This window comes from Tympanuchus pallidicinctus, unplaced genomic scaffold (assembly GCF_026119805.1).
Source record: "Tympanuchus pallidicinctus isolate F22 unplaced genomic scaffold, pur_lepc_1.0 scaffold3, whole genome shotgun sequence".
NCBI classification, from domain to species: Eukaryota; Metazoa; Chordata; class Aves; order Galliformes; family Phasianidae; genus Tympanuchus; species Tympanuchus pallidicinctus.
The window spans coordinates 25,007,440-25,031,388 of NW_026294747.1; the positions used below are offsets into that span (position 1 = coordinate 25,007,440).

General features: G+C 40.3%; 3 protein-coding genes across 3 annotated transcripts in view; 2 read left to right on the forward strand and 1 right to left on the reverse strand.

The window, feature by feature from the left end:
- Positions 1 to 123: 123 nt before the first annotated feature.
- Positions 124 to 7,526, reverse strand: LRRC57 (leucine rich repeat containing 57). Its single transcript, XM_052696124.1, has 5 exons — positions 7,408 to 7,526; positions 6,533 to 6,668; positions 5,153 to 5,421; positions 4,496 to 4,681; positions 124 to 4,253 (listed from the first exon to the last, which is right to left on the reverse strand). Exons 1-5 carry the CDS (start codon positions 7,489 to 7,491, stop codon positions 4,212 to 4,214), a joined length of 717 nt encoding a protein of 238 aa, XP_052552084.1. The 5' UTR covers positions 7,492 to 7,526; the 3' UTR covers positions 124 to 4,211.
- A 325-nt stretch (positions 7,527 to 7,851) lies between these two features.
- HAUS2 (HAUS augmin like complex subunit 2) lies at positions 7,852 to 12,930 on the forward strand. The gene is made up of 6 exons (XM_052696123.1): positions 7,852 to 8,139; positions 8,513 to 8,605; positions 9,865 to 9,934; positions 10,809 to 10,941; positions 11,559 to 11,667; positions 11,814 to 12,930. Exons 1-6 carry the CDS (start codon positions 7,903 to 7,905, stop codon positions 11,958 to 11,960), a joined length of 789 nt encoding a protein of 262 aa, XP_052552083.1. The 5' UTR covers positions 7,852 to 7,902; the 3' UTR covers positions 11,961 to 12,930.
- Positions 12,931 to 15,360: 2,430 nt separating this feature from the next.
- STARD9 (StAR related lipid transfer domain containing 9) overlaps positions 15,361 to 23,949 on the forward strand; it is a 98,917-nt gene continuing 90,328 nt past the window's right edge. Inside the window, exon 1 of the mRNA XM_052696120.1 lies at positions 15,361 to 15,505. Within this exon, the coding sequence (XP_052552080.1) occupies positions 15,459 to 15,505 (47 nt within the window). The 5' untranslated portion in view covers positions 15,361 to 15,458. The remainder of the gene's footprint in view (positions 15,506 to 23,949) is intronic.

Genomic DNA, 23,949 nt, shown 5'->3' on the forward strand with positions numbered 1-23,949 from the left:
CTTGGCAGAACTAGTTGCTGCTGTTATGCAAATAGGAAGTTTCCCTTCTATTTTTATTTCATAGAAACCCTGATGCTAACACAGGAAGGGAGGTGGCTGGAAGGAGAGGAAAAGACAGATCTGTTTGTTTTGTGTTGTTTTTTAACAATTCAGTTTCCATTCTGGCATAACTGACAATATCACCTAATGTCAATCTATCAGATGTGTCCATCTTTTTTGAAGGACTGATAAGAAATGAGACTACTCTTCAAGATGATGAATACTAGTAACAGATATCAAGCAAGGATCCAGTAGATGAAATACAGAGATCTAACTTTTTGGCAATGCACTTGAAAAGCTATTTGAAATAGTATTTTCTCTGATACTGTAACATCAGATTGGCAGAATGCACTTAAGGATAGAGGGATTACAGATTTGAAACAGTTCTGAGCTTCAAGAAAGAATAGTGGTATCCGGAAATGGCTTGGAAGAATCATTTCTCATATAAAGTTGGGCTGCCTAGCATATTTTTACTAAGAGCTAGGTTAAAAATTTTTAAGAATTGGACAAATGGAGTATATAATTATTCTGAATGTGTTGTAGATGTCCTTTAGGCATATTTATACAGTAATTCATGGTATACTATGAAATTTGAGCTAGCCTACGTCTTCGTGAAAAGTGAGTAAGGTTTTTGACAGGTAGCTATATATGAGCTGCAGTACATATTGCTTGTGCAGTAGCTTGCAAAACTCCCTCCTCTGCAAAGGCTTTGCTGTGGAAAAATGTGCTTATTTGCCTTTGCACTTGAAGTAACAGTACTTTATCTAAATACTAACTGAATAAACAGATGAAAACTGTATATTTATGCAGCTAATAAAAATAATTAGAGAGCAAATGAAATCAGTATGAAATAAAATACCCTAGTTTACAATCAGTTCATTTAACTTTTTCTAACTCAGTAATTTCCAAAGTAAAATGATATATTTTTGTGCATGGAAATAAAATCCTTTTGCATAAGGGGTGAGGAGAAGGGAAAACAGAAATTGCTGATGTAAAACTATTGATAGATTAAGTGTAGTGATGAAGCGTCACTGAACTGGATGCTATTCTGTACTTGAACACATTCATTACTGTGACCTAGAACATGAAATTTTTTTCTTGAAACAAATCCCCTTCTATTTTGATACAGATTTGTATAGTTCAAGACTAACTTGGCAGCATTTAGTATTTTTCATGGTGTGTTTCCCTTTGCTTGATGAAACTTCTGGTAGATGCTGTAACTCCAAGGTAGCAGAAGAGCCATGAGTAACTGAAAGGTTTCTAAATGTACTGGCAATCACATAGACAACAGAAATACTGATGTAGTATCTCAAATATTTCAAAACCACTGAGATTTTTTTTTTTATGGCAGTGCCAACTGACACTTTCTCAAGTATTCTGCTGCTCTTGTTTCCTAATACCTATTACTTTCTGTTCCTGCATACAAATCTTTGACAAATCTCAGACAAAGAATGCTGATAAACAACTTAAGCTTAAGAGGAGCAGCATGCCTGAGAACAAGTATTTTCAGTTTAAAAAAAAAAAAAAAAAGCACCCACAGATCCACGGCATAGTATTGCAAAGTGCATGATATTAATGATAAATTATCCTGTTGTACTGTTAGGTCAGTTGCTCCTGTCCCATGCATTGGGAAATCTGCTAAAATGAAGGGGGGGTTGGTCTGTGGGTGTCTCAAGCACTGCAAGTCTGTAGGAAGAAAGCTTCTGCTTCAAATTGGATTTCAGGTATCAACTGAAAGGAGCTGAACTTGAAACAAGTTTGAGGCTTAACCTATTCACTGCTAAATTTCTGCAAGTTGTCATCTGTGGAGTTTATTAATATAGAGGAACAAGTTTCTGATTATCTGGCCTTGCAATTATTTTGACATGCAAAACAAAGCAGTATAGTAAGCACTGTCTTCCTGTCAGCTACTTCTTGTTTAAGATAGCACCTGGAATGGGGAAGTCCTTAAGTGTAGACCGGTTCCTACTGTCGCCAGCCTGGTTATAATGACAGCAATACTAACAGAAGATGTCTGTCAGACAAGGAACTACTAGCCCAAGAATCTGTACCATCCTTGATCTCTCTAGGTACCTGAGAGCCTCAGATAGGGATGGGGTAGCTCTGATAACTATAAAAACAAACTGTAATAACAGGTAAAAAGTGGAAATTAATCAGAGAATGGTATTGTTTTTGCTTGTTCATTAAAGGGGAGGGGAGAAGCTTTAGGAAAGCAAGAAACTAAAAACAAATGTGGCAGTTACAGGTAGAACAAAAGCTAGCAGTGGCAGGTAGTTGTGTCCTTACCAACCAAAAATATCTTGCTGTCTACTCAAAATGGAACTTCTTTCTTATTACTCCCCTGAGAGAACATCTCTATTCGAGATCTAAGGGATAGACAAGACCTTGGAGTCTGAACACCTAGCTGACTCTGGACTCTACAATGCAAATCATCTCTGAAGTGAAACTTTGTCCTTCATCAACTACCCTCAGTCCTGAGAGCAATTTGGCAAGTATTACAGCAGGCTGGTAACGCTTGAAATAACGTGTGCTTTATTAATTACTTGCTTTAGTGGTGGTAAATAGTAGTAGTCAGTAATTAAAAGCTAAGAAATAAAACACCTGTTCTTGCATATTATAGAATTCTCTAAGTCTACCATTGCAATCTTTATGCACTCATAGTCTGGGGAACTTGCAGGTCATGACACCTGTTTAATGATGGATCATACCCATCCTTTAAATCATTAATTGATGTTCCCCAAAATACTGTAAGAAGTATTACAGTTTAAGAATGAAACAAGACTTCAACGGGACCAGGGAACTCAATATTCCTAAGCATCTTATAAAATAAATGATAACTACAATTAAGATTAGTATATTGAGGAAAAACACTGGCACAGAGGTCACTTCATTTTCTTTTCCTTAGTTGCAGATGGCATAATACATTGACTACATATAATTTTCACACCTGCACCTTCAAGGAGTTGAATGTCTAAATGCCTTTCTTACCACAAGTATGAAAGGTTATGCATAAAACAATAATTACTATATGCAGTGAGACTGGAAGACCATCTGATTAGGAAGAGGTGCATCCATCTTCGTTTGCTAAGAAATGCACCTAGTACAGTTCCTACTTTGCTATTTTGTGCATGTTAACTTAATTGCTACCTAAGTGTTGACTTACTTGACTTCTCTGCTTTTTCAAAGGGTTGAAGTACAACTCTTAACAGCAACTGATGAAACAGTGTATCTGAAGTGGTGGTTTGTAGGACAGCTTAATACTACTGGTAAAAGTGACAACAGCAGCAGGTACACCAAATAAAGCTTGAAATGAGTTTTTGAAAACATTTTACTAAAATAAACAAGTACACTTCCTTCTTTAGAATAAGTTAAATAATTGCATACATCTTCAATTCTGTCTAGGTGCTTTTGGTACTAAGGCAGCAGCAGTAGGGAGACAGCTAAGACTTTCACTAAGAGTCAGTGCAAGGATATTTTCCAGCAGTATACATTTTTACTGAATACACTAAAGGTGAACTTCATTTTTATTTGACATAGCTCAAGCAGTAGAGGACTGTAGTGCAATTCTTACTTATGGGAAAAGAAAGTCTATACAGAGAAGTATGAATGAAGAATGTTCAAGTCATTTGTTTACTAGAGCCAGTTAATAAAAATTAGCTATAACTATCTGTGCTTCATAGAAAAATTTGTATAAGTTAAGAACTAAAACATCTGTGGAAGTTCTCTGTAGAAGAGTTTACTGTAGAAGAGTTACTGCAAAATATACAATGTTTTGAATCTGCTTTGAAAGCAAAACTTCCATGTACTATCATGGAAAGTGATTCTAGGAGAAATAATTCTCTTAGAAATCAATCAGTAGCTTCCTGACAAAGGGAAACTGGCAAATTTGGAATACCCTTTCCCCTTCTCTATGGAAGAACGAGCCCTGACAACAGAGAATGTGTACTGTGTTAAAAAGTTATAGCGGCTCAAAAAGAAAACTGGCCCCTAGGCAGGTTCATCAGTACAGTACCTGTGCTCTCTAGTTCCAGTTTATTCAATGTGGTCTTACCGACTGTATGCAACTAATAGAGAGGATACTCTAATCTCCTTTATCAGTCTTGGTTTATGTCAGTGAAGCGGGTGGCTCAGTCACTAACTTCTTACCAGGGATACACACAACCAGAACAAAATCACGCAAATTTCTTCTTTGTAGCTGTAAACCGTTCCATGTACTACAAAGAAAAACAAAAAAGACATTTAAACAACACTTTAATAAATCTAACCTTTTTCTATCATCTGTTGTAATGGATTGATACTCTAGACTAAGAAACCTTACAAATGCTGAAGTCTAACTGAAGGGTTTTAAGGGTGAACTGATATTAAAGTTAATGATGCTTCCGGTTGTTCTGCAGTCATATCTAAAGAATTCACCAGAAGCTTCTCAAAAAAAAAAAACGTATGTCTATATACAAACCTTGTCATAACCCTCCAGTTCTCTGAGTTTCTTGATTTCAAAGAGGTTGCCTTCAACTGCAAGCAGTGAGATCTGGGAATCACTGAGGATACTCTGAGGAAGCATGCTAAGTTCTAGACAATTTTCTTCTAAACGCAAGACTTTGAGACGTGGACAGTGTGAGATCTGCACTGAGATCTGGGAAATCTGGTAGGAATTTTAAAAAATGGGATTAGAATGTTAGCTATCCATGATTACTTCAAGTGGTCTGTGCTTCAGACTGATATGGAACAAATATCATTTTGCAAAAATAGATTACATTAACAATGACTAATTAGCAGTACATAAGCCATAATAATGTTTAAAGAAAGCCAAGAAACTTATACTCTTCTATAATGAAACTTATATTCTTCTAAAATAGTAAGCAGATTCCTATTCAGTATCTGTCCAAATATTTTCTATATAATTAAATGCAGGATATGTTAGCTGTTAAAATCAGTCAGTTGAATGTATTAGTACACAAATTGTAGTTATGATGCCTCATTTCTTCTGTGCAGAAGAGATGCATCTTCTAGCTCTAAAGTTTTGATTGTGTCAGCCTATGGTCTATGGACAAACTATGTCTAATGTAAACAACTGAGTCCCACATCCACATGCCTATAACATCTGTTACCAGACCTGATTCTGATTCAAATTGAGTTCAATGGCCTGCAGTTCTCCCACACTGTCAGGTACATTCTGGATCTGGTTTTTGGAAAGATCCACCACGTCCAAGTGGCGAAGACCACAAAGTTGTGTAGGCACAGTCCGAAGCTGGTTCCCAGAAAGATTCAAAGTTTTGAGAGCTGAAAGTTGTCCAAATGCAGCTGGTAGCTGCCTCAAGTGATTGCCATTCAAATGCAGTGTTTCCAGTTTTTTCAGTCTACACAGCTCCTCAGGTAGAGCAGCTAGAAATAAATCACACAACAAAGAGATGACCTAAAAAATGAACAGTAAACTTCTGTAACCATTTATGTTAAATTTCTGCATGAAGAACAGTGGTTTATTACAGTAATTTCCCACAGGATTCTTCCACGTTTTCCAATGAAAGCACCGATCCCTGCATAGAAACTTAAACTCGCTAACAAGATGTGCTTTCTAAACATCTTCTAAAAATATCTTAAAAATAATCTCCAGACAAGACAGACCTTCAACCCATAAGCTGAAAATGCTGCTTTGAGGATTGAATGCTATAAATTATACTCTCTACCAGCCCATTTGCTAATGTATTCTATGGCATTTCATCTACCACACAGTTCATAGCCTCAGGTCTGCTGCAGCCATTTAAAGGTATCGCTCCACTCACTCAGTAGTAAATTCTCAAATAAGCTGTACTGTATCAGACCAGCAGAGAAGCCTCAACAGGTAAGCACTGCTACAGTTCATCCTCACTCTATCTACATGTGTCTAACCTGTAACACTCCTGAGTTGCACTACAGAAACAAAGAGGTTTGTAAATTACATTTGTTTTTCAAAAAAGGCAGTTAATACACAATGAACACGCAAAAAAGAGAAAAAAAAAAGGCTTCTTCACTTCAGCCTAATTTTTCCATAAAGGGGCAAAAATTTTGTTTATCATCCAGAAAACTGCAACTCTCATAGCATAAACATAACCTGAATTTTATTGACCTTCCACTCATGTTTGTCCAAAAGAAGCAGCAACAACTAATCAGTGGCCCACAACATTCTCTACAGGTAATCTTCAGCGCCTGTTTTCTAAGCAAATACTAAACCACTTGACACTGTTAAACTTTCAGATCAGACAAGTCAGAGCACACAAACTATACAGTTTTTGTACTTACATGTTATTGTAAAACTGATAATACAACTAAGTTGGCAACTAGTACTGCAGAATTTATGGTTTGATTTTTTCCTGTACATGAATCCCAAAGATTTCAGTTTACATGACTAAGCTTCCCATTTATATCCTGTGAGAGTTAAACCATTACATTTAGTTTCTGATCAGAGAAGTCAGGTACTACTTTAAAAATCTGTGGAGATATTAATTAGCAGGCATACTCAGTTTGTTGTTGTTTAGAACAAGGCTCTTCAAAAGGGAAAATTTTCCAATGAGTGGTGGCAAGAGCTCTATTTTGTTGTTCGACAAATCTATTGTCCTTAAGTTGCTTGTTAGCTTCTGCAGGTCTTCAGGAAACTAGGGTGAAGAAAAAAGATACACTGTCTAAACAGTTGATACAGCTTCACATGTTCAAGTGATAAGCTTTAAAACTTTAAGTGAAAAACATATATTGCTATTACATACTGTAATATGTATCACAATATCTAGACATCGTTGTGTAGAAAGTAGTTGACAAATTTCTTTACTGCATATATTTTCAGCTTTGAATTTTGGCTATCCTGTGAATTTTCGGCAGATTTATAGTCCAAAGATATTCTTTGTTTTTCTGCCATTAAGTCAAAGTCAAGATGACTTCTGCATACTGAAATCCAAGATGCTTGCAGCAATGTGAACATCCTGTACAGGCTACAGTTAAATGCAGCACAAATATCTAAGCATGAAAAATTGCGGAGGATCTTTCTAGGTAGCAATATTGTTGTAAAATTACATTTTTTCCTGAAGTTCCAAGCCTTTTTCTTATTTATTTTTTTTAACAGCACAATGCTGTATCCACTACTTCTTTGGGGTACATTCACTTTTAAGCATAAGATCAGTAGCCTGCAAGTGTCCTGACAGGCAAATCTTCAACCAGAAGACGGTGCAAGCAAAAATCTGCTCTGCCGAGAAGAAAAAAACATTCTTCTGATAACATTATCCATCCCTATTTATAAGAAATACACTATGTGGTGCATTATGACCACACCTAAGTGGGAACTGCTCTTCAGCAGTGTCAGTCCCACCGACAAACGGCCACATGTCCTTATAGGTACGTTACCTCTGTGAGTCCCTTTCCCGTCAGCTGGAACACCCCGGTCTTCTGTGCTGTTTCCAGGTGGGCTTTCAACGCACTGTTTCCCATCCTAACGCTTCTTCTTCGAGTGTACGGAGTCCGAGCGGTGCTTTCAGACAGATTCTCTTATTCTGCGATGGAGGAGCACGACCCAAATTCTGCATCACAAAGCAAAATTGTTCTGACACCCACTTCCCACAGCTCACAGCCCGCACCGAGCCGCAGGCCGCAGCTCCGCCAGGAGCCAAAAGCGACGCGGGGAGCCCCGACGCAGCTCCGTACCGATCCCGACGCGGTCAGGCGGCCGCCGCACCCGCGGGGGTCGCTCACTTCTAAGCCGCCTCACGCCGCGCTTCCCCCTCCCTTCGAAACCTGGAGCGCCAGGAACCCTCACCGGCTCCTCCGGAAGCGGAACCTTGTCAGCCCGCCGTCACACCCGCCGTGGCGGCGGCCCGCCGCCCCCCTTCCGGGTCGCCCAGGATGGCGGAGGGCCGCCGTTTGGTTTCCGCAGCAACGGCGCCCGCCAGCCCCGGGCCCCGCCGAGAGGCACGGCAGGTCTGCTGCAGGCTGAGGCAGAGCGTCTGGCAGAGCGTCGAACCGGTCGGCAGCGACTCCAGCCCCTGCTCCGGCCCCTGCTCCGGCCCCTGGGGGTCGGACGAGCCCACGGAGATCGCGACCGTGCTGGAGGAGTGCGTGGCGGAGGGCTCTGTGAGCCAGGTACGGCGCGGGGCCGCGCGGAGCTCCCGCCAGCGACTCTGCAGCTAAAAGGGAGGATCTTCCGCTGAGGGGGCTTTGAGGCGCTGGCCCAGCTGCCCGCAGAGCCGTGATGCCCCGTTCCCGGAGGCGGTCAAAGCGAGCAAACCAATACCTTAGGAAGTGACTGCAGAGCAGTCCTTTATGATTTGGGGTTTTTTTTAGCTTGTGCTGATGTTCCCAAAGTAACGCTTGTGTTTTATTAGTTGTTTGAAAGAAATTAACTCTGTCTCTCAGGGTGATAGGCTAACGGTAAGTTTAGACTATTAAAAGTCAATATTGAGAATTTGCCTTTGTGCCGCTGACTGTGCCATTTCATGTTGCATTCCTTTCACAGGAGACGTTGGATTTAGCCTGTGAAGAATTTGAATGCTTTGTGAGGTTTTCAGAGAGGGAAAAAATGGCGAAGATTCGAGCAGAAATCAATGAGGTAAGTATGGCCTCCACTTCTGTCAACGCGCACTTAGCACCTCATCTGTACAAGTAATACATGTCACTAATGAGGCATCAGACTGCAGTGTGCCATTGTCAAATGTGTGTGTGTTCTGGAGGCTTACCTGGCATAAAACAAAGAGTGAAATGATTAAATAAGTTCTCAGTGTAACTGGAAAGATGTAGCAGTTTGTGTCTTTGAAGTGTTACCTTTCTGTAGGAACTGAAGAACAAATAAGAGTCTGTAGGTCGCTTACATTCCCCAAAAATGTGTTTCTTTATAGGCAACTGGACCATTTTCTTGGTTAGCAAAAGGTAACCTTAGTCACTTCCTACTGCCTGAGTTGTCTGTTGATTTGTATTTTATGGTGATGTTTTCTGAGCATTTGCTTGCTGGTATGCAGACTGTGTCTGTTGAATTGAGTCATGTAAACTCCAGCAGCTACTGCAAAAGTGTGACAAACTTGGCTTTTAACTTTTTGGAGAATGAATTAACTGGCATTACCCCATATGACTGGCAGAAAGAAAGGACACTTTCAGCTCCTGGTAGAGTGGCTGTGTAGCCTCTTGCTGAAAGGTTATGCTTACAAAGTACCGTCTCTGACAAATGTTCATTGTGCTGTGAGTGAAACAATAATTTTTGTCCTTGCTTGCAAAGGAGCAGTTCTGTGTCCTGAAAGACTTTATTGTTCTGTTCTGTACTTTCTTCAGTCTTTTCCTGTCTAGCCAAAATGACCTGAATTTTCTGCCACAGGAAGATACCTGTTGCTTTTGTGCTCATTTATCGTTAAAAATAATTAAAGCTAAGATTCTCCTGAGAGGTTCTCTCTCAGCTTAAGACAATCAAGACCACAGAACTGTCTTCTCCAAAGGCAGAAAGCTTGGGCTATGAAGTTCTTGAGCAGGATCTGGATTATGAAATTGCTTTGTAGGACTAGTAAGCATCTATGTTTTAGGAATGAGTTGCAGAATCTGTCTTTTGAAGCAGAAGTTCCCAATACATCACCAAATAGTGATTTTCTTGTCTTTGTGTGCTGGTGGTGTTTGGTTTGTTCTTTTTAAACTGTCTTCCTATTAATCAAAAATAGAATCTAAAACTTGAGAGAGCTTGATAGCATGCTGTCATGCATGTGATCAAGCTTTTTCTCACACTTGCACCATCTCCCTTCTTAACTCTCCCTCTCTTTCTTCTTCCCACCTAAAGAGAGACAAAAAATGTGTTTAAGATGCATTTTTATTTTATTTTTGTTGTTGTAGAAGAAACTGGAAACTGAACTTCTGCAATTGGAGCTGGAGACAGCAGACATAGTTCATCCTTTTTATTTAAGTAAGTGTGGTTGTATTGTAAAAACACCAAGAGTCTTAAAGGTGCGTATCAGCAGACTGTTTCATCTGATTACATAGTGCTCATCATGCTTCTAGAAGAGGCTGCAGCTGTTTTCACTGCATAGTTTGTTAAAGGTGACAGGTGTTTTGTTAACTTCCTCCAGAAGAATGCTTGCATAATATTTGAATCTCATCAAAATGACTTAAAGTAGAAGGGGTGTGTGTGGGTGTACGTATTTGTAATCATGTGTCCCTGTGTGTCTTCAGTTTCCCAAATTCAGTGGAGCATTGGGAGTTCTGAAATCATCAGTAATTTGTTTTCCTTCCCTTAATTTGTGTGCAGCTTTGCTGATTTTCCAGTAACCTGATGCACGCATTTCTGCTCCGTCTGTAAGCCCTTAGAATTACCTTGTTTGTTTGTTTGCTTATTTATTTAGGGCTTTTTGTTTGTTTTTCTTTAGTTTTTCTTGGGAGCATAAGGATTAATTTTATTTTATTTTTCTTGCTTTTTCCATTTTGTCTTGATGGATGCTTAAAAAGATTCTAGTTTGCTAATAATGTGTTTTGATAGTGAAGTACATTGTAAAATTGTTATCCTATGGTATAGGTTAAGAAGTGGGTTTACTTAGAGTTACACAAAATGCAAAACAGTCATAAAGCTGTGTCTCTAAAAAGTATGTATGACTATCTTCAAGGTGAGTGTTGATGTTAAGTTCTATACAATCGAGTACAAGTAGCTTGGAGTAATGATATGTTTATTGACTGTAAATTGTCTTGAGTAATAGATCAGAATTTTTTTTCTGCCTTTCTGCTGAAGAAATTTTGCTCTTATTCTAGCAGGACAGCAGTTTCAACTTTGCAATTTTATCTTATAGGTAAAAAATATCAGATATTGCAAGATGTGAACAGACACTTGGAAGCAGTACTGAAAGAGAAGAGAAGACTTAGGCAGAGGCTGATTAAGCCTATATGTCAAGAGACGCTGCCTATTAAGGCTGATTTCCACAAGTAGGCATATAAAAAATAATACTTGTTTGATTGAGTCAAAATTAATTGTAACTCATAGGCAGTAAGCATCATATACTTTAATTCACATCAGTAAGAGGTGAAATGATAGCAGGACCAAAGCTAAAAGCTAAAATTCTATTAACTGCTAAATTCATGGAACAGTAGTGATAATTATTTTTTGTGACAGTTTGCTTAGTTGATTTGTCTTCTGAATATTACACAATGAAAAATAGGTATTTTCAAACGAGTGTGTAAAATGCTCGCTTCGTTATGCTTCTGCATAGGTAAGAATACTATTTCAGCTTTGGTGTTTTTCCGTTATGACTTGCGCAGAAATGTGTGGATGATTCTCAGATTTACATAGTACATGTTTTAAAACTAGTCCTTCTCTAAAAATCTAGTCCTGTTAGTGAAGTGCATACTTGTTTCTGTAATTCCTGCCCTACATGTTGCTGAGAGTTGCAGAAGAATTGTAATTGCACAGAAGTTAATTAGATGACTAGGAACTCAAATAAAACTGGAGGACTAAGAAAACCCGCAGGGAAAACAGGAAAGACTTTGCAAGTATTAAATCCTGCATTGTTTTGCACAACTTAAGAATTCATTCTTGGCTGCAGGTATGTAGTGGAGTTGTTGACTGAGGCTGTGACTTTCATTGAGAAGTTGGAAAACCATTTGCAGACTGTAAAAATGATCCCTCAGGTACCAACTTTCATGAAGAATCTGGTGAGTGGCAAAAAAATAATAATAATTGAGCCTTTCATCTCCTCCAGCATTAAGAATTCAGTGCTGTTTTGTTGCCTAGCATCTTTTTGTTTCCTGCTAGATTGATAGGATGTGTGGAGATTAAATCCCATCCTCTTCTGCTTCAGGACATTGCTTTGACAAAAACAGAAGTGCTGGTGACAGACTTGGAAGAGCTGACTGAGCAAATACTGCAGTGGAGAGAAGTGCAAAAAGAAGTGTATTCTGACAGCATTTGCAATACTGCTGAATTGGACTTGGGCTTATCTACCTAACAAATGATATTGTTCTTCATGTGAGATAATTGCTTGAAGAACTGCCATGCAAGTCTCCTGTGGAAACTGCAACACAGTTGTGCCTTAAGTTAACAGGGATTTTGTAGATAGTTGTATTTATGTTTGACGTTGTAGTTCAGTGTTTTCCAACTAATTGAAAACAAAAACAGATGATAAATGGCTGAGTGGTAGCTTGTAAGTAGTCAACTGCTGAGGGGACTGTTAGAGAGTTCCTCTTTGAAATAGTTGACAGACTCTTTGAGCCTTTATCTTCAGTGCAAATTGGTTGGCTTTAGAACCTCTATTCATTTTTAGAGGTATGTTGATAATACACTGTATTTTGTATGCCATTATAACACTTCAATAAAAGTACTAGATTTTAAGATTTAAGTCTTTATTTTGTTATGGAACTTTGCATTTAAAACAATGATACAGAATGCTATGAAAACTGTAGGGGAACTGTTGGTCACAGCCTGAGCCTCTGATTGAACACCTGAGGCAAGCAGTGAGTCAGCCACGGGAGCACAGGTAAAGGCAATTCACCTGTGCTACCAGCAGGTAGCTCCTAGATCCCATTTAAGTGCTGACTGCCACTGAGAAAGGATCTGGAGATCGCTCCTTGTGGAGTTTATTGCAAACCTACAACATCAGTGAGCATTTTTTTCCATTCAATATTTTTCTATCACAATAATTCTGCTTAGCCTAACTTCTGTACACTCACTGATTGAAGCATAAACTGGCACTTAAGGATTCAAACCAAGAAATTTTACTAGTTTTAAGTTACAGCTTATTAGAGTTATGATGTTGTTGACTGCAAAAGCAAGGAATGGACTTGGTGATGTGTAGCAATTCTTCTAATTTTCTAATAACCCAGATTTCTATCATAGTGATAGCTGTATTATTCAGTCCCTTCTATTGCTTGCCCTGTCTTCAGTGACCTTCTTAAAATACAACTCATTTTACACAAGTATTAATGTCTGGGGTTTTTTTGTTTGTTTCTTTTTTGCAAGAGGTTGATGGTTACAGTTCACAGCCTTAATAACTTTTATGTGTTGAAAGATGTGTTGGTAACACATCACTGGCAGGACATCTATAAATCAAGAAGCTTGATTGCCTTTGGGGATGTGCAGTTTCATCCTGAAGACATGGATCAAACTGGAGAAGTGCTGCAGATGTATTTATTTCTATTGCTGTAACCTCTGTTATCTGAATTCTCTGTATGCACAACTTCAGTTTCTAAAAAGGAACCCTTTAATTTCTTAAAGTAGCCACCAGGTGGCTCATTACCACACAAATTTCACTCAAATTTATCTGAGAGCTGCATCAAAAAAGTAGCGTTAAGGAAGAAATACTTGGCTCTTTGTTGAACACACTCTAATAAGATTTACTTGTAATTGGTCTACCCAGTATTAAATGCTTGAAATTTTCAGAGAGCCACATCATTCTACAGAGCATGATGTCAAAGTATAGCTTAAAAATTCTCTAATGTCATATACAAGTGTAGCTGAATTTCCTTTAGCTTTCCTTTTTGTTGCTGCTGAGTGAAGTTAAAAAGACAAACGGCTTGGATTAAGTGGAGCAGAATGTCAAGAGATAAGATCTGAGAACAAAGCTGGAGTTTGAGTCCTGTAAGCCTTAAATGAAGTCTTCATGTGAACACTTGGTATGTGACTCTGCGCAATCTGAGCACAAACTCCCACGACTGTTCTTTCTGATTCAGAAAAGGTCTTCCACACAGTTGCAGAAGAGCTGTATCTTCTGTTTTTCTGAGATGGGAAGTAACAGAAACTAAGCAATCCAGACTTTTAGTCCAGTGCCTTTATCCCAGGTTTAACCTGTCTTAAGTTGCCTTACAGTGATAGTTTACATCAGGTAAATTAAAGCTATTGTAACTTAAGACTTTGAGAAATAGGATGAGAACAGTTCCAGTTACTTTGTTCATCATAATTCCTTTGAATAAAGATAAATATGTACATTTTCCCATATCCAAAAAGTTGAACATACTTCCTTGTTCTGCTCTACCCATTATTGGAGAGTTGACTGTGGAGATGGTGGAATTTAGCTGATGCCATTAGCTATGGACATATGAGGTCATTAAACCTATTGAAACGTACAGCAGCTCACAGTTTGTATGGATTTGTGAAGGGTCATGAGTTGGGAAGAGCGTTGAGTCTGAAGAACCTCAGTCTGGAAGGTTTCTGTGTTGTGGCACCTTTCATTTAGATTCAATATTTCTGCAGTTTAAGAAACACGATCTCTTGAGGAGAGCTATACTTAAAGTACAAAATGCAGGGTTGTTTCAATGGTCTACATGGCAAGGATTATCTGGTGTAAAGGTACTGTAGTTGCCTATTCAGATACAGCACAATCTTCAATATTCTGAAATGCAGCGAATAAAAGTGAATGACCGCATTGGGTTTGGATTATTTTTTTATGGGTGTGGGTTGGGGGGAAGATTGTTTCTTTTTGCCTGTCAGAATATCCCAAGGCATCCTGTGTCTTGCCTGTGGGTGTACCTGATGCTCTCACATCCCCATAGTCACACTGGTAACTGTCAAGGACAATATTTTAAAATCTTTTTTTTCAAGTTCTGATGGTTTTTACATTACTCTAGATGTAAAACTTTTGTCAGTTTGATAGATTGTGATTGCCTTCAATTGCAGGTCATGGGGTATTTTAATGCACTACAATGAATCCAGATAATATAATAGAATAATAGTATAATAATATAAATCCAGATTTATTACAATAAATGCATAAAGGTTGGAGTTTCTAAAGCAACTGCAAGTGCTCAAAAGCTTAGCGTTCCTTCAGTGTTAATCAATTCCTTACTACCTCCCTTAAATTCCTGTCACGTTAATCAAATGTGGGATGCTTCGTGCTGGAAGCACACTGGAGTTCTGGATTGCCCGCACCTTACTTGGAAATAAATGTATCAAAAGTATAAAGGAGTAGACCACGAGTGTTTTATTCTTGAAAATAAAACCCGCCACAGCTCGGTGCTCCCCAGCACGCCCCGTGCTGCTCGCTCACAGCACCGCCGCCCTCACACCATCGCGGCCGCTCGGGCCTCGTGCCGCAGCGGCCGCGTGTCGGCGCTCGCGCCTGAGCCGCGAGCCCCCGCTGCAGCGGTGCACGTGTAGCGGAGCAACGCGCGAGCGGCGGCTCCTGGCTCCTTATCCGGCCAGACCTACGGTAGGCGCAGCGACCGCCAGTTGGCTTTTAAATAGGCACCAAAAATGCCCAGTTTCGCTGCTGGAAGGACTGCAAAAACTTCCAGCCCGGCCCTCACAGCTGTTTAGGGCAGGGTTTTCCCCGACTCCCTCCGCAGTTTTCCCTGCCGCCGAAGCGAGGAGTGCCGGGGCGGGCCCCGCTGTGTCCCTGCCCCGGGGCGGGGCGAGGCGAAGCTGCACGGGACGGGGCGGCTCTACCACGGGCGCTGGGTGGTCGTGCTGGGGGCGCGATGCGGGTGCGGAGCTGCAAGGCGTAAGGCGAGCCATGGCAAACGTCAAGGTGGCCGTGCGGGTCCGGCCTCTGAGCAAAAGGTGCGGCGGGGATCGTGAAGGGAGCGCGGGTGGCCGTGCCGCTGCCGGACGGCTGCGAGGGGCCCGGGAAGGACGGAGCTGCGGCTGGGGAAGGAGCCGGCGGTGGGCAGCGTCGGGTGAGGAGGCGGGATGTGTCCCTCCGGAATGCTGACGAGCAGGGGAGGTTGCTCGGCTTTTATCGCTGAGCTCCTCTAGGCTGAACGTTGTCACCCAACGCGAGGGAACGTGCTCTTCCCCTTTGGTTGTGGCCGTTTGTCCCGAGCAGACAGGGGCCGGATATTCCCTCTGCCGCCCTGCTCTGCTCCCTCCCGGCTGCTCGGCTGTGGTCCCGGCCAGCACGCAGCTCGGCCCGGAGGCAGCTCCGGGGGGCCGCTGCAACGCATCAGTAAAACTGTGAGGAGTTCGGAAGTTTGGGGAAGGAAAGAAAAGAAAACCAAATTTTAGTGGCCGGTAATTTGCTTCTGCTGTTAGAGAAATGCTGTAGCGTTCAGGCGGAAGTGATCTGAGGACGGGTCCGAGCTCCGAGGGCAGCGCTGATGTGGGGCAGCCCGCCCCGTTAGCGTGAGTCCCGCACAGCGTCTTCTGGCTGCGTGGGCCTGTGGTAGATGGCCCTCCCATGGAGCAGAGTTCTCATTGTGCTTTTTTACCTTTTAACCCAAATTTAGCGGATTTAAAAATCCATAACTATCTTATACAAACACGTTTCTTTTTTTATATATATAATTCTGATCTATAACACAGCTGTGAATGGAACACGTTTTGACAGATGATGGCGTATTTTAAGACAAATTGTAGCATGGAAATAAGTTAAGTTTGGACCTTCTTTGCTTAATGCTGGAGACATTTCTTGTTTTTATTTTCTTCCATATAGTTCACCATTCCTAGCATAGAAGTATTGACATTAAAATGAAAACCTGGTAATGAGATCAAGCTATTCAGACCACGGGACCATTTTGCAGAGTCTTGCAGGGTTAACCAGAGGTTGAAAGAGCTTCAAAGTTTGACTTGGTGATGTATTTCGTCATGCAGCCAGTTCTCCCACAATAGCATTTGGCTTTACATCGCATTTGGCTGAATGTTTCTTCCCCAGTGGGTAGCACGTAACTGTACATATGTCATCATAGCATTAAATTGTGCCCATAGCTCTGCCAGGTGAGGTGTGATGAACAGGAAAACCTTTGGCATAGTTGAGAGGATCAGTGGTGTGACAGCAGCATAGTTTGGAGGGATGAGTGGGATCTTGGGTGGGTGGGATCCCAGACAGCCTCCCTGCACAAGGGCAAAGTGAATCTGGCACTGACATGGAGATGCAACAAAGGGGAGACAGAAGCTCGGGGGGTAACAGGCAGACACTGAACGGCTCTACTGCTTCACCTGTGGCAGCCTCACTGATGGCGTGTGGTATTTGACCATACAGGCCATAAGCTGTTTGTTCCCTGTACTGCGTTGCCCCTGCTGGGATCAGCAAAAATATTCCAGATGGCTTTTTGTGTTTTGTAAAAGGGAAGGGGAAGTAATTGAATGCTGCCTATGAAGGCTCTGGTGGGAGAACTTGCTCAAACATGATAAATTCAAGGCAAGTAGCAAATACTTGAATACTTAATGTAACCCTGATAGGGATCAGTGAGGATAGAGGCTTACACTTTCCGTTCTAGTTTCTTAAACCACTTCATGTTGTGGTCACATGCACCTCTCACACTTTCTGTACACGTAGCCGTGATGGCCATTAACAGATTGCCACAGCTCCATGGACCTCCTAGGTACTTTGAAAGGAAAAGCTTCCTACAAAAACTCTTTGGGTTAAGCTGGATTGAAGTACTGTGGTGTGTGCAACTGCAGTTCCAGTGATTAAGGTTTTCATTTTCAAGAGTTTAAAAATCTGTGATCAATGGCTAGCACTAAAGTGTTAGTGGTCATTTCTAGACTATCCAAACTTGTCCATTGCTATGTTTAATTTATGTGAGTGGGTGAATTCTGGTTTTGCATCTTCAATTTACAGAATATTCAGAAGTTAAAAGGTCTTATATGGGAGATCATAAAATTCTACTTTCTGTTTAAAGTATCCATTTATTATAATCCATGTTATTCGCATCTGCTATTTGTTACTTAGCATAAGGCCAAGTAAAGAGAGGTCTTTTTGTTCTTTGCCTGTACAGCGCCCATCGAAATGCATTCTTCATCAGAGAACTCCTACGCACAAATAATCTTCAGTAGCTAAAAAGCACATACAGCTGTACAGAATGCAGTTTTTCCTTTCCTTAGGCTTTTAAGAGCTTGTAGCCAACGTTCTTCATAATGCCATCAGTTATACAGTAACAGACTACGCTTTAGTAATAGACTATTTTTTGTCATCAAAGCATTGTCCTGAGTGTAAAATCCTGCCAGTGTGTTCCCTGGAGTAGCATTTCTTCTGAAAATCTTTATTACATATTTGCCATCCTAAGTACCAAGAAATAAAGTGAACTTGTTATGTGTGGGTACACAGATACTTGTGCATAACCACATTGATTCCTCAGAATGAAATTTGGAAACTTGAACGGGTGCAGTAAATTGACTACAGCAATAATTTTCAGGTGTTAAACAAGAGCTAGGAACTGGTGAAATCCCTCTGTGGTTTATTTCCAGATATACTATTGCTTGGTCTGTTAGATATCAAACTTTTGTAATGAAAGCCTAATGTTGTTTTTGGCTGAGGGGTAAAAGCTGTTGATTAAAAATGTAATGCTAGTATGTAACTATATGAAGTAGGGACACAGGCACTCTTTCCTATTTCTCCAGTGCTGCTGTGGAATATGCTGCAGCATGGTGGTGTGATACTCGATCTGGTCCAGACATGGAAGTCACATGGCTGGCCGAGAAACAAGGTAAATTACCTTGACACTAGGGTGTACAAGTTTCCCTGGGATGCTTTCTGAGAATCATAGAGTCACAGAATCACTCAGGTTGGAAAAGACCTTAAAGATCATCAAGTCCAACCACAACCTAACCATACCACCCTAACTAACAACTCCCCGCTAAATTCATGTCCCTGAGCACCACATCCAAACAGTTTTTAAACACATCCAGGGATGGTGAGTCAACCACCTTCCCCTGAGGTTTGGGAGCTGCATGTGTAGCACCCAGCAAAACAGAAAGCAAGTTCTGCTGTTGGAAAACTGTATTCAGTTGCCTGTGGAACCCGGTAAAGAAGAGACAGGCGAGGAGCTCTTAATGGAAAGATGCTGTTGGGATCTTTATTAACTCACAAATGAGCTCTCCTGTTCTGGTTGTTATAGTATCTCACTCCTAAAACTTCATAATGCCGTTGTTAAGGGGGATATATTCTGAGCAAATATAGCCAGATGAGTTGAGGTTCATAATTCAAAAGCATTTTCTGGTTACATTAAAAAAATAAAAAATAAAAAAATCCCCCAATTCCTGAACTTTATTCAACTTGATATACACTTGTGTTACATACATCTGAAGTGTAGTGACGCAAGGTGTTGGCATCATTAATGCAGTTACATTTTGTTTATAATTTCAGTTTCTGATTAAGTTAGCTTTTCTGTTTCTTAGATAATTTTTTTTAAAGAGGTTGTATTTGTATTTTTCTTGGACAAAAATAATGGGGTTTGCAGGGAGAGGAGATATGTTTTCCATTATAATGGTAGATATGAGCATTTTTTTCTTCTTTTTGTTACTTTTCTCCGATCAACTTAAACTCTGAAGCTCAAATGTGTGTTGGAGAAATTAGCTGTTATTGGAGTATTGCCATCATCTCTATTAAGTGCTTTACTGGATGTAAATTGAAATAACTTACTTAGAAATGTGTATATATTTTACATTAGCACAAGAAATATGTTAGAGATGAAAATTTATCTGCAGAATGGATGAAGCAGAATTTGGATTTATTATTCAGCATATGTTCCATATGGACGTAATTGTCAAATACAGGACAAAATACTGCTTTTTTTTTTTTTTTTTTTTGAGAAAATGGTGAAGTTGCTCTTGATTTCTAAGAGACTGGAATGTCTCTGTGAAAGGAAAAGGTCTAAATACAGGAAAAAATAGGTGACATGCAAGAGTAGGAAACACCTTTTAGTTTGTTCAGGATTGTTCGGATACCTCTCATTACGACAAAGTTTAGAATGAGGCAGGCCATGGAATATAGTCATGCCAGTGAAGTGTCTGTCTTATACCCTGACTGTAGTTTATCACCTTTCTCAATTACATATTGCAGATATGTAACCTTGGTGATTCACGCCATTGCCCAGATGAATGGCAGGCTGCTTTGATGAACATGAAAATGAAAAATTACAGTTGAGTGCTGTTCCTCTGTGTCCTTTTATTACCTGACAGTTCCTGCCAATTCTCCCAAAAGCTGTGGGTTCAGGGCTGGTACCTGATGGTGGGAAAGCTGTCTTGGACCTCCAGGAGCTGTCTGAAATTCTGCACAAATTGCATTGGTTCTGCATTGTTCATGATTTCAAGCTTTTTGTTTTGTTTTTCCACAGAAGAGCTGAGGTTTTTGTTTTGTTTTGAAGAAAGCCAATTTTGTGTTTATAAAGGAGTTCTCTATCCCAAAGAAATGTATTTTTACATTCACATGTCCTGTTTTGTAACCTAGCCTATTATTAAGGTTATCTTAACATCTTTTCCCTTAGTTCACTCAGATTAGTTATTTTCCTTTGCCTAGTCTATTATTTAAAGCTTTGTGTAAACTATCACTGAGATGGCTGCTCTTTTCTCTTAGTAACCATACTTGGCATTAACAGGTCGTTTGCATAAGCAACATCTGTGTTTTTGTAAGGGCACTGCATCAGCAACCTTTCCCAGATGTATTCTTGCAGTCACACTGAGCATGCTTTCTAGCTTTTCCACGGGACAAGTTTTCTGGCTTCTTTAAAGGCCTGAACTCTATGTGCTCTGAGTGTCCAAATGCTGCAAGGCTATTGCAACCACAGTGATGTTTCTGCTGATGTTATGTGACAGCCTTGTGCCTGATACAAGGTGCAAGCTGCTGGTGGGTCTGATGTCTGAAGTAAGAGGCTGGATCTTTCTTCGCTTCTCTTGCCTGCAAAAGCATCTGCAACAATATCCTAAAACAACATCACCACAACCTTTTGAAACTCTATTAACTGTAATTTTTGATTTTCATAGACCACAAAGTCCTGTAAGTACTTTATGGGCATCAGAATGATTTGGAGCAGGGATCAGATTTTTTAATTATTATTATTATTATTTTTTTTATTTTCTATGCAGCAAAGAAAAATCAGACATAATATAATTAAATAACCTGGCTAGAACCAAGTCTGTGCCTGGCAGTTTTGATTTCTAAGACCATGCCTTCTCTCTGAGTAAAACTGTATTAATGTAAAATAATGTGATTTATGCAAGGTATTGCTGCCCATCTGCCCTGGGCATGGTGCAGAGGTTGGAAGCTGCTCTTGTGAAACCTTTGTGCAGTACAAGATATGCACATGGAATTTGCATAGAGTTTCCCCAATTTCCTTTTCTTTAATCCCACTCTTCTAAAATTCTCTAGCCATCTTTCTATCTGTGCCATAGGTTTTTTTGTATTTTTTTTTAAAAGTTTTGAATGTCTGCTTTTTACAATTTAATTGTTCACCATCAGAGCTGATTGTGGTATAATGAGATAAATAATTATGCAAGAGTGATGAGGGTACATTGCAGCATTCAGAGAAACAGTCATTTGTTTAACTGTGATCACGGACTGTGGTTCTGTCCCATTGGAATGAAAACTGATCAGTGTATCTAAATTCTGATTTCCAAGGAAATCACACGGTGTAGGCACAGAATTCATTTTTGCTAAAGTTGATGAATGTCTTGTTACTCAGTTAGGGAATCAAGGGTGGAAAAGTATCGGTTTTGATTGAAACTGGACTGACTGGGGTGCAATATTGTTTCAAATCCTCCTCCTTTCATGCTTCTTGGGCACTGGTGGTATAGATAAGTTTTTCCTCTCTGTACCCTCCTCCCCCTCTAAATGCCTCTACCTAAGACAGAAAGCAGTGTCATTTCAAGGCTGTTCAAAGCACTGGTGAATCGTGAGCAGCACTGGATTGCTGCAGGAAGATGCCTGACACTCATGTTACAGCAGTACAAGGCTTCAAAAACAGCACACACAGGGCCACCGGAGGAGGCCATCCAACACCTCCCATCAAGATATCAAAAGTCTGAATATGAACAAGAAAATGTTGACCATTTGAGCAGGTCTTTATCTTGAGGGAGCGCCAGCAACGGCTCAGGATTCTCTGCACCAAATATTCCTGTTTTTGTTGCTGTATTATCTTCACAAAGAACGCTAGAGGGAAGCCACATAGACAAAAATCACCATCAATCGTATTGCCTCAGCTGTTCTTAGAGCCAGTGAAAGCTTTGTACAGATAACTTGAGCTGCATGTCTAGTATAGCAGTGTGTTGTCTTGGTGAACTTTGTGTACTTGGCTTCAATATAGACTTTTATCAACATCTGTTCTGAATTTGGTAGGAAAGTTGCTGACTGGGTGTGCACTCTTCTTTTACAAGACCCAGTAAAATACTTAGTAAGTAATATCCCAAATAGTATTGGTTGTCCCGCATAATGAAAAACACTGAAAACAAGTTTTAGGTGGTGGTTTTGTTTTTTTTTTGTTTGTTTGTTTGTTTATTTCTTTTAATTGCTAATATTTTAAAAATAAATCCTGCATTAGCCAAAGGAAGCGTGTTCATACTGTTTGCAGCTTGTGAGTCTCCCAGGTTACAGCAGCAAGGCTGAGGATACAGAAGATGCTGCTGTCATGGAGAGATGCTGGGCTGGGTTGTGGTTGGGGGTACCTTGTCAGTACAGTGCAGAAGCTCTCATGGCTGAAGGCACTATCAACTCTCAGTGCTGGACTCTCAAGGCTGAAATTGGTTTTGGAGTTAGCTTGAGTCATGGGCACTGGCAGGAAAAGCATAGGATGCACGCAAGAAATGCATTGCAGGGTTATTTTTTAAATATGTATAAGAAGGTGTGTACTGCATTCTTTCAAGAACTATTTAGGATTTCTCATGTACTTGAGTGGTATATTTTGGCTTTATTATGTTTAATTACCTCAAGTATTTGGTGCTCAGTTGTTGTAGAAGATGTTTTGTTGTATTACGTGTCTAGTGCTAGTGACTCCATTATTTTTGTTTTACTGCATGTACATGTTTTTAAAATAAACGTGCAACTTTCAAAAGTCAGCTCCTTTGTTCTCTAAGTGCATGACTATTATTTGAGAGGGTGGAGGAGAAGTGGTGGAAGTTTTATAAAGCCTAAAATAAGCAACTGCCCTTCTCCCACTCACTGCTGCCTCCAGTTTTGTGTACCTATTTGCACTTCTGCACTCTGCAATCTGACCTAGTTTCTATGCAATCCAGCAAGATGTGGAAATGTTGCTCTAAGGGAGCCTTGATCCTCCCATGATTCAGTTCTGCTGGCTCCTTCTTCCAGGTCTTTCAGCATCTGCTGTCTCTCTAGGATTGTGTTTGCTTTGATGGGCTGCAGAAATGATTTGTCAAAGGACCAGCAACTGTTAACGGAGATTTTCCATTGAGCTCCCCCTGGTTTTGGCTGGACTGCCACAGTAGGACTGCCACTGCTTCCATTGAGTCTTTTTTGTAGCTCCTTGTTGCAGCCTTGCTGCTGCATTTTGTATTTTTGTTACTGGTCTGTCACTGGGTTTGCATTTTGCTGAAGCTTTTTGGGAAGGTGCAGGCTTGTCCACAAAACGATCTTTTTGCAGCACTGCATGAGGAAAAGGTTGTTTGTACAAAGTAACTTAGAAGAGAGCATTTCCCAAGCACAGCACGATTTATTCAAAAAGGAAGAGAATGGATGATAGGGAGGCTGAATATTTAGATCACTGTGATTTCTGAATAGTGGGAGTCAAACGTATCACAAGAGAAATGAATCTTGGGGATGATTTTTTTTGATACAAGTAATACAGCTTTCATACTGGTAGAGCAGAGCACCCATTCAGTGAGGATGAAATATTGTTTTATTACTCGAATACAAACTGTAATACATGTATATAACCTGTGTGAACATACATGATTTTTGCTGCAAGAGCTTCTTGTAGTGTTTGGAATTTGGAATTAAGGCAGAACATCTGCAACACCTGTAAATGTGCTAAATGTGCTTTGTTTGTTGGACTTTAGATATTAAACTGGGCTTCCTTTCCTAATGTTCTCTGTTTTGTACCTAAGTGAAGTGTGAAATAAACACATACTTACAGGGAGGCTGAACAAATAGTTTTTAGGACTGGAAACAGGTATAAGTCCAGCTTTGTTTTATGTTGGATATTAGGAAGAATTTCTTCTCCAAATGAGTGCAATTCCAGTGGGAACGGGCTGCTCAGGAGCTGGTATGGTCACCATCCCCGGAGGCCTTTAAGGGAATGGGTAGATGTATTATTTAGGAACATTATTCAGCAGTATTG

What these genes read in the sequence shown, in the direction of transcription:
- LRRC57 (XM_052696124.1), bottom strand. Translation starts at nt 7,491, where the DNA reads ATGGGAAACAGTGCGTTGAAAGCCCACCTGGAAACAGCACAGAAGACC. An exon ending in CGGGAAAGGGACTCACAGAG is followed by an intron (nt 6,669 to 7,407) that starts GTAACGTACCTA and finishes TCTTCACCCTAG; the next exon opens with TTTCCTGAAGACCTGCAGAA. An exon ending in AACTGGAGGGTTATGACAAG is followed by an intron (nt 4,254 to 4,495) that starts GTTTGTATATAG and finishes TTTTCTTTGTAG; the next exon opens with TACATGGAACGGTTTACAGC.
- HAUS2 (XM_052696123.1), top strand. Translation starts at nt 7,903, where the DNA reads ATGGCGGAGGGCCGCCGTTTGGTTTCCGCAGCAACGGCGCCCGCCAGC. An exon ending in ATTAAGGCTGATTTCCACAA is followed by an intron (nt 10,942 to 11,558) that starts GTAGGCATATAA and finishes TCTTGGCTGCAG; the next exon opens with GTATGTAGTGGAGTTGTTGA. An exon ending in CAACTTTCATGAAGAATCTG is followed by an intron (nt 11,668 to 11,813) that starts GTGAGTGGCAAA and finishes CTTCTGCTTCAG; the next exon opens with GACATTGCTTTGACAAAAAC.